At 34.3% G+C, this 10460-nt stretch overlaps 1 protein-coding gene across 1 annotated transcript; it reads right to left on the bottom strand.

Annotated features, from left to right (window-relative positions):
* Window positions 1–299: 299 nt before the first annotated feature.
* Window positions 300–9766, bottom strand: LOC132557051 (ATP-binding cassette sub-family D member 2-like; the record flags this gene model as incomplete). Its single annotated transcript, XM_060221531.1, has 11 exons — window positions 300–1062; window positions 1746–1871; window positions 2171–2255; window positions 2554–2699; window positions 3130–3275; window positions 4174–4268; window positions 5763–5789; window positions 6239–6389; window positions 7516–7640; window positions 8390–8576; window positions 8824–9766. Coding segments are annotated over 11 exons (2245 nt in total), but the record flags the coding sequence as incomplete, so codon positions are not given.
* Window positions 9767–10460: the final 694 nt, after the last annotated feature.

Raw genomic sequence — 10460 nt, 5'->3', positions numbered from 1 at the left:
TTAGTGGTCCCTATACTTTCTGTCTATTCTATCAAATGTCTCCTTATCGTCTAACCATTCAACACTTCTGGTGCAATCAAAGGTGGATTATCAAGGTTGGTTATCAAGGATAGATTACTGTAAATCAACTTTCTTTTGTAGCTCCTAACTAAGGTGGTTTCAACAATCTCACAAATTTTGGTAATTGTAAAATCCGAGTGCACCATCTCCATTTAAACAATGAAGGGAGCCTGATTTCCAGTAAATAAGTTGGCAAGGTCAGGTAAGAGAGTTACCAAACACTGTAAATTATTGTCCTTGACACTGAAGGTAACATCAGATATAAGAAAAATCACGCAATTACTGTTTGTACTATACATAAACTTCACGTGAGGTGAATAGTTATATATCATTAATCCCCAAAATTTTAACTATGAAAATCAGTATTTTTTATCATTATCTAAATTTGAGGCAATGCATTTTCTTGATCTAGTTTTGATTGCATATTTCATGAACGTAAATCACAAGCAAAAGAAAATTGGTTTACAGTGGTTTCCATACAATTTACAACCTTCCAGTCTTCTTAAACAGCTTGGTATGAAACAAAAGCCACTACATGTTAAACCATTCATACATAACAGTAATACTGATTAATAATAAAAAATTGTTCTAAATCACTTAAAAACATTAAAATATTCTATCTACTGACTATCACATACACCAAAGCGAGCACCCACAACACTAACCTTCTGTATGTATTGATCACACAACTGGCACTCCATCATACCCAGGATAAATCTAAACGATTGCATTGATAATTGATATGACTAATAAAGATTTGGATTCTAATGGGCGCCGACCTCACCCCATCACTCAGAGTCTCCATCCTTCTCCAGCAGCACAGAGTCTTCCCCTAGCATACCACACAGCTCCTTCAGCCTCTTCTGCATTTTAGGTAATCCTGCAAGTTGTGTTTCTAGACGTTGTTTCTCCTCGTTAAGAGACAATCTAGTATTAGAGTCAAGTTCTTCCATTCTCCATCCACCCTCCCCATCAAACTGCAGGAGGTGAGTATGGAACTTCCTATATAAAAATGATAACAACAGGGATGATAAATGTTCATACATTAGAATCTAAATAAATTGTCCTGTAATAAAGCATTTAAGAGCACACACACTAAGGAATATGCAAGATATAACTTTATGATAAACATTCAATGGTGTGTTTAATGGAAACCCAGTCCATTTGTAGTTATTGGATCTTAAATAACATTCCTTTCTGTAATGATATGTATAGGTATCTTATCAACAGAAAAAGTATGTAGAGACCAAAAAAATTTTAACTATCACAAGTTAGCTGAAGTGTTATATTTGGTTTATCTTTTCTTTGATGAAGAAGCAGAGACAGGAAATCAATGAGACATTAGTCAGTTACGTGTAATCTGATGGATTTGAATTAAATAAAAAGTCTAAATCTTTTGATTTTTTTGTTTATGCAGGTACCAGCAGTTATAAAATTAATGTTGATAAACTTTGAACCCCATTATTAAAGTATTTTCTAAAGGAGCAATTAAGAAGTTAAATGAAATCATTGATAAGTGTACAAATAGGCCAGTATCTTGCCCTATGTATATGAAGAAATGTTACTATGTGCTGTGTGTCTAAAGATTCAGTATAAATATAATGTCTAACTCTATATATCATAGAAGATATAGAGATTCCATTTGTTGCTCATTATCTACATGAAATCCACGCAATAAGACTTACCATAGTGATGGTCTGTGTGTGATGGTCATCAGGGAGATGCCAGAATCCTTGACTGTCTGGTATATCTTACTCTCCACGTCGATAGACACAGCACTGGTGCATTCATCCAGAAGAGCAAACTGAGGCCTGTAAAACAACCACAGAACAAATTTGACATCACATTGAGGTATATATAAAGACAATGTTCTGTGGTGAGTTATTTTACTTCCAGGATATCCACATTACAGGTAATTACCACTTTTTTTGATGAAAATGTTTTATGATTTATTCGTATAATCTTTTCATTCTTGGCCTCCAGAGATAAAGAAAAATCAATTGTCCTGCGTTGGGATCAAACCACACCACTGATTATAAAATCCAATACTCAATGCTCTCCTGACCCTTGAGCTATAATGGCAGAAAAAAGTTTTCCTATTAACTCTTACTTGTGGTAAAAAATCCTAGCCATCCCCATTCTCTGTTTTTCTCCTCCAGAGAGCACATCCTTCCAATCACTACGAGCATCCCATCCTGAAAAATAATGATAAAGATGCATTTTCCCACGACTGACCTATCAAAAAGCATCTACAAATGGAATGAGGAATCAACCAGGTCTTCGTTAAAGTAATGGCATTGGGTATAGACTTGGATCACATAAAATGAAATTGCATGACAGGACTTTGGTATCCATTCAAGATTACAACTTACAAAAGTTTTAATAACATACCAGACAAAACAAAACTTATTTTAGTTTACTCTCATATATTCAGATGCAAACATTTTGTTTTTCTTATTATATTGTCTATGTTGCTTGAGCCATACTACAAACCTCCTTCTCGGTCGACGATCTGTCTCAGGTTGACAATGTCTAGGATTTTCTCCAGGTTCATATCAGTGAAGCCTTTGTCTACCATGTCCTCAAGAGTGTCGGGATAAATTACCTGGTCACGGAATGTTCCAATAGACATATACGGCCTAAAACAAACATCACACTCTATTATATAATATGTCATAAACACTGAAGTATGAAGATAGCAAGATTTAAAGAGCATGGCACATAGAATATCTTAATCGAAAACTTCATACAGACTTTTACAACTTAACAGGAGAACAGCTGTGACATCGACAATAATGTATAATTGTTTTATTTCACTTAGGTTATATTTCACAGTTGTCGGGGTTGAAGCTATTCAAGGGGAATAACTTTTGTAAGATGTTGCCTTTATCAGTGAACAGGACAGAAAGTCTTTACATTAGTTTCTATGCATACAGACATTTTATAGACCTTAATTCAGATTAGAAATATTTGCTCAATATCTAATTTCTCATTATCTTTATCTATCAACCACATAGTAATATGAACAGAATTAAAGCCACGATATATATGTATTGTCAGAATTGTCACCTTTGAGGAATGTAAAACATTGTGCTGGGTGGTGGTTTCAGGAGTTTGCCACCATATGCTGGCCACAATCCACTGAGGATACGGAACAACGACGATTTGCCACATCCATTTGGTCCAGTGATTAACAGATGTGTTCCTTTCTCAATCTGAAACAATACATGTGAGGTTCCTTTCTCTAGTAATTGTCAATATAATAAATTAAACGGAAATAAGCAAGGGAAAAATTTTCCGCACACAAATGAAATCCACTCTTAGGGATTTCTACTTTAATAGATGGGTGTTCCTTAACTCCAAAGACACCGATTGATTATTCTAACTACTGTATCAATATCTATGTCATACCATAAGTGGTATAACAATTTTGCATTTTTTGATTGGTTGAGCAAATGAACTTTGGCCAAAAAGGCATTTCACACAAACTAACACAAATCAGGATGTGTAATGAGTGGTTCATAGTTGTTTTTATGATAATCTGTTTTTGTAATAATCTTATCTTCAGTTGAATTTATATCCTTTTTTTGTTGTGAAGATAACAAACCAATTTATTTCTAATTAAAATTCATAAGAAGTTATAACATCTTCATGTCTTTCTGAAATTGTCAGTTTTCCATATACATTAGCTGCATTTCACTAAATGTCATATAATTCAGCTTCATCTGATGTTGTAAACAAAATATAGATGGGTACAGGGCAAGTCAATTCAACTTTGGAATAGGATTTTTTATTGTGGTATAAACAGGCCACACAAATTCATGCTTGTTATAAATTGTAACATGAGTTAGAAATTTTTAAAAAATTACAAAAAACATACAGAAGTGTTTTTATAACTTTTGAAAAATTTTATAACTTGAGTACAGTAAAAGAAATACGATATATAACAACCAATTGTTGTGTAATATTTAATTAATTATTCAGGACTTAACATGACTTCCCAACTGCTACATGTACAACAATAGATGAAATGCAACTATACATACCCTGACAATACCAAGAGGTTTACTTTAAAACAGTTACCAATGTACATAAGACAATAGTGAATCTTACCTTGAGGTTCAGGTTGGCTACAATGACATCTCCATTGGGTGTAATGATGGGTAAGTTCTGAATATCAATTGTCGAATCTGTATCCACAACTTCACCTGTTAATGAATGTTAACATTATCAGATAATCTTAGAAGTTATAAATCGATGTCTTTCAGAAAAAGCTCCAATCATTACAGGTTCTATGTGAAAAGCTTCTCCACTAAGTTCAGAGATTTGTTTACAATAGAGTATGAAAAGACTGCTTATTTAATCCAGATTGCCCTATTTATATACAATATAAATAACAACCACTTCTATATTTCAGGTATATTTGACTTTCAGTGGCCTTCATTCATGTTTATGCTATAATGTTCCCAAAACTCGTACAATTAACAGTTCTTTAAATTTTCTTAAGTTCAAATTTTCATGCTCAAGTTAAAACAAGCTGATACAAAAAGGATATATATTTTACATAAGATATGACACTGTTGTCCTCCTTATTCATTTTCAAGGTATCTGATTTTCACAAAATTATTCCATCCATGATAATAGTAAAAAATAATAAAGAATTAAAAAAAAAAGCAATCTATGCAGAGCACAGTCAACCCTGTCTTGAAGACCACATCTATACAAAGGCAACCAGTCTATAAAAGCTACTTGTAACATGATTCATATTTACTGAACCTCTAAACAAAGGCCACCTGTGTATAAAGACCACTTTTCTCAGCTCCCTTGAGTGGCCTCTATAGACAGGCTTGACTATACTTGAAACTGAACATCACAATTACATATCCATGCATTGACTTTTACACTTGTCAAGTGTTAAATCATAACCATACTAATTCAAATAAATATGTGTTTTTTTTTCAATAACTTGACAACAACAGTTTTTGCATTAAGTGAAATGTACATGTAATACAATTCAGTTCAATATAAACATGCTAGAACACATTAATCCTCAAAGCAGATAGATCTACAATTTATCAAAAGCATACATTTAAACAGAGTATTAACCCTGGCAAATTCTTTAGGAATTGATATCAGCCATTTCATTATGGCTAGTGGGGTTGTGTTGCCTTCTGAGAACGATGCATCCTCAAAATCAAATGTAACTGTACTAAACAGTAAATACAACTATTGATAAAAGCTAAAATGGATACAGGCTTACTTAAATAATTTCAAAATCTACCCATGGAATACATATAGATAACATGCTTCATGCATACTGAGCTCCTTGCCACAGATAAACATGTATTGTTACAACAGAATAAAGTCTGAAATTATTTGAATGACAAATACAAATTAACATGCTTTATTTCTTTTCGCAGGTGACAGTGAATTAGTATCCTGTGATTTCCACTGAAACCATTGTGTTCATATATATTTGGGTAAGATATGATACAAGATATCAACAATGTTTGCTGCTGATGGTACAAATGAATGATGCCTGATTTCAAGTTTTGCTATTAACAGTTCCTTTATGCCAATTTGTCTTTACATTATATGTTTATACTTTTTCAATTTTAGGAAAAGCTACCCATGGGAAGTTGAAGTAGAAACACAAAACAAAATAAAGAAACAAAAAAATCTCATGCTAAATTCAAGTTTACCATGGTAACAGGGTTTTGCTGTAGAATCTTGAAAGTAAACAGCAAATTTTGAATTTTCAAACATCTTGTTTACGATTTTTGAAAGACGTAAACATTTTTTCAAAGGCATCTATTTCATTATAAAACTATCAAAACTATTGTTTTCAGCTTCTTCAATTCAAAATATTAATATTAGATCCTTATGACAACATAATCTATACTATATAATGTTAATGTTACCACATGTTACACATGACACAATCTTCATGAAGTTCATGCATCACCAGTTGCAGTTAATATCAGACTCAATATCACACTAAAATGAAGTTAGATAAAGTTGGTTGTGATATATGAATCATTGAAAAATAAAGCTGTAAATTCAACCAATTTAACAAGTTAGTATTAATACATTATTTGTACTGGTTTAAACACAGAAGTCTGTACTGCTTCAGGTCTCTGGTTACTCATGTAAAGTTAGCACATAATGACAGTCTTACCTTTGATTTCCAGAGGTCCACTAACATGGTCTACAGTTATGCCTTTTCCTACTTTGGTGACAGCATTTCTCTGATACTTTCCAACTCCAACATCTTCAAACACCTCTATCATATCAGAAACTCGTGATGTGTATCCAGCAAGTTCTGTGATCTTTTGTACATAAAATCAAATTTCCTCTTTGTAAAATCAAAAACATTGAAACATGTATATACATACAAAGCCTGACAAAATCCTAGTCTTGCAATTAACACAAGTATTCAAAACTTGAGACAAGCATACATTATCAGGTTAATGTCATTCACTACAAGTTATTCTAGATTTTATAAAGTTTTTCATCTACATCAGGTGATAGTTGAAACAAAGCAAGCTCAAGTGGGTATACCCTTACTCCTTGATCTTGATCTTTAACATGTATCTAAACTTGTTGAGAGGTTTCTAGGATATCTTATACACATGCTTTTTATTTCAGAAGTAGTCAACTTGCCCTTTGACACTTTTACATTGACCAATGACAACCAAAATGTACTCTTTTATCCCAAAGTGGTCAAGTGTGACCTTTAACCTTATGAGATACAGTAAACCTGGGCCACTTATATAAGGTCTCATGATATCCTGCTTATCAAGGCTATCACCCCAGGTGAACTTAGAAAATTCAGTTGGGCCTCCATTACCAGCTATACTTTTTGCAGTCTGACACTGCACCATATAGCCCAATTGGGCAAAGCTGAATAGTACTTGATATTACCCGGTGGGTTATAGGTCTTTATTTCCCACATAGAACATCAGATTCCTGTAATATGAATTAACTTTGTCCAGGGGTTCATAAGAAATCTTGTACGAATGCAAAGAAGCAAAGTGATTACTATTTACCTCCCCCATTCCCCTTTTACTAAGTAAAGTTGGGTGTATTATAATTAGGAATGCAATGTTTAATGATACTCCAAACGAAATGTTAATCAATGTAAGAAGGGATATTGAATATTGATTACTACGCCTTCAGCAATTAAAACAATGGTTAATCATGTATAGTATGCAGTAACACCCCAGAAACAACATCACTGTATAGAAGACGCCCTATTTTCTTGTACTACTTATTTCCTCATCTACAACAACCTGCTTCTTCTAATTTACCATCACTGCTGAACAATAACAACTAAATGACTAATGCATAGTGCAGGTCAAAGGAAGGAAATATGTAGCAACTACATCATATAACTTTTTATTAGTAATGTTATCAACTTAACTCTATAGATCAAAATTTTGGTAACAAAACTACCTCCTTGTATGATGAGATCAGCCTCTCAACAGCATCTGCAGAGTTTATTAGAAGGTTTCTTGCAGTAGTAAATGCCTTTGTCCTTTCTCCAACTCCTCCATCTGGATCATCATCTACATGACTACCTGAAATATAATATGAGTAGAAGTATATACAAACTGTACATGAATATCATTAAAAAGTCAGTATCAACAAAAAACAACTGGAAGACTTTTCCTCTCATTTAGTTAAAATGTTAGTTAATATGTTTTACAAAATCGGAAATTACTGTAGTGGAACTGGACTCAGTTGACTGTTGGCAACCAGGTAGCTCAATTGGTAGAGCACCCATCTGGAGTTTATAGGGTCCTGGGTTCAAACTCCAGACTGATTGTTTCATTTTCCCAAGCTTCTTTCATTTAGAGCTCATGACCAAACTTTGTTTCAAGTACCAGGTAAGTGAATGCTTGACATGGGGATACCCCAACCTGGACTGCAAATAATTGTGTCTTAGGAAGTGAAGACTTGGAAAAAGGAGGGCGAAATGTGGAAATGGACTTTGTCCATTGTCTGTGACCAGACAGCTCATCTGGTAGAGAATCAAGGAAATCAGATGGTCCAGTGCATTTTTCTGTTCTTATTACATAAAGTCAAACCTGTTTTAAAGGCTTTCTGTATCTAATACAAGAAACAGATACCTGCTAATGACATGATTATAAAGGTCCCTGGTTTGGTATTCAACGTAACTACCTTTGCTGAGATTTATATGCAGGTTTGATTATTTATGATTAACAGTATCTGTTCATATGGTAATGACCACAATGAAAACCTTTTCAATTTCCAAGGTTTCATAAACAAAACAAAAATATGTGCCAAAATAGTAATTTCATGTTACCATCAGCACGTATGCCTCCTCCAGTTGCAGATATCATCGGGATGGCCACCATAACAAGTCCACTAGCACTCCAGACATACTTCATCAAGAACTGCTCTAACATAATATACCAAAGTTTGGTCTTGAAAATAACGTCCATTTGTTTTGCTAAATGTTTGTAGCTGGTCTGCAACAAGTTTTGTTCAATCTGAAATGGTAACAGTTACAAAAAATATTTAAAACCTATAAATGTAAAAAGCAATTTTGTTTGTTTATTTTTTTTTACAAAATTAACATTAACTTCTTTTCCTTTTTGCATCTATATTTGTAGGGCAATTTTCATCATTTTATTACATGACCTACATTTCAACCTTGTGGGTGATTAAAACAGATTATAAGAGAATCCAATGTTCTAAGTTGCTTATGTTTTGATGGGCATTTCATCCTTTCTTTACCTTATGTCCTCCATAGAAGGCAATCTCTTCAGCATTTGCAATGACTCTTGAGTGCACATATCGTAGATGTCCTTTATGCTTTGCTTCTTCTGCCACTAATTTGCCAAACTTTGGAGAAACAATTCTCAAAATGTGAACTGTACAGCATACAACTATTGCAGCCAGCATTGATGGGTATTTGGAGCTTGCTCCACGGTTACTAGCTTGCGAATACAAAGTAAACGTGATTAATGCTACATCAAGGATAGGCTTTGTTAGGTGGGAATAAAGATGAGCAAGAGATTGTGTAAACATTGTGATGTCATCTGTGAGACATTGGTCAGAATTGGACAGACGACTGTCCAAATTGTCAACACGATAGTAGGTTTGATTTTTGAAATATAATTTGTAAGCATGATAGACTAGTCGTGTTCTCAGCACCAGTGCTAATTTACATTCAAGAAAACGTATAAGACTATTGACAAATGTTGCGGGAATTGCAATCAGGAGCCATTGAGTTAGTCTGAGGAGAAAACTTTTCACGTCTCTTTTCACTATTGTTTGTACTATTCGTCCATCTAACGTTGCCACGTATATGGAGAGGAACGTCCTCACTATCAGTGTCAGTGTGTGAACAGTCAATATCCCGAACTCTTTGGTCCAAAGTCCGGGGATAATGATTCTCAACAGATGTCTTAACTGCTTGTAAAACCTTTTGTTGACAGTGGGGGTAGACTTCTTTCCTTTCTTATGTGTGTCCCGGTAACTTTTGTTGAGTGACAATGTTTCATCCTTGTCAATGGCATCTCCTGTTCCCAGAAGCCAAGAAAGCGCTTTCTTCACCTCCGGACAACATCTTTTAGCTCCGTAGGCTGCAACCACACATAATGCCGCTGTTGCTGCTACCTTTTTTGGTGTGATGTTTCGTTTGTTGGCTAAGTAAAGAAATTTCGACATTTTTAGGCTTCAACTGTCTTTTACACGCCATATACGTTAAATACACAACACCATCTCCTGAACTTCGTAACACTGTCATCCATGTTGGATTTCTTATCAAAACGAGTTTGTGACCTTTGACCGACTTCCGTCGTCTGCATCAAAAGTGTCCTAGCGGCAAATATGAACTGGGTTGGTGGTGCGAGGAATCGACTGCGGTTTTCAAATGAAAGAAAAGTACAGAAGGTAAAATGAAAATCACATACAAAGACACACTCACTTTTACTACACTAAATGATGTCGAGTTAAACTTTAAAAAGAAAACATGTTCACTCAACAGGAACGCCTGCCCGCAGTCACAATAAATTAAACCGTTTGACAGTGCAGGAAGGTAGGAACGTATTACATGTGTATGATTATGACAGATCTGACAGCCTGCGGCCCTAACTTATATGGGTAGGTAGCTAGTCATGCTACTAAACCTGAAAACAATATCGTCGACCAGTTATCCAATAATTTCCTCTATACTTCTGTCGTGTTTGTAAGTAATTATGCATTAGTAGGGAGGTCGGCGACGGTCATTTACAGGCTTATTACGTTCTGTTGGAGCAAAAAACCCCATTTTTTCGGGTTTTTCACACTAAAATTAAAATATCAAATAAGCGTAGTTGGGGGATAAAAATATATCAAAATAAAGTTCAAGACTTATATTTTCCTATTTT

This window comes from Ylistrum balloti, unplaced genomic scaffold, assembly GCF_031769215.1.
Source record: "Ylistrum balloti isolate Yb309-2 unplaced genomic scaffold, AGI_CSIRO_Ybal_v1 Utg370618, whole genome shotgun sequence".
In the NCBI taxonomy this organism is placed as follows: Eukaryota; Metazoa; Mollusca; class Bivalvia; order Pectinida; family Pectinidae; genus Ylistrum; species Ylistrum balloti.
Note: the sequence above shows the minus strand (reverse complement) of the source record. Positions and strands in the feature narration are given on the sequence as shown.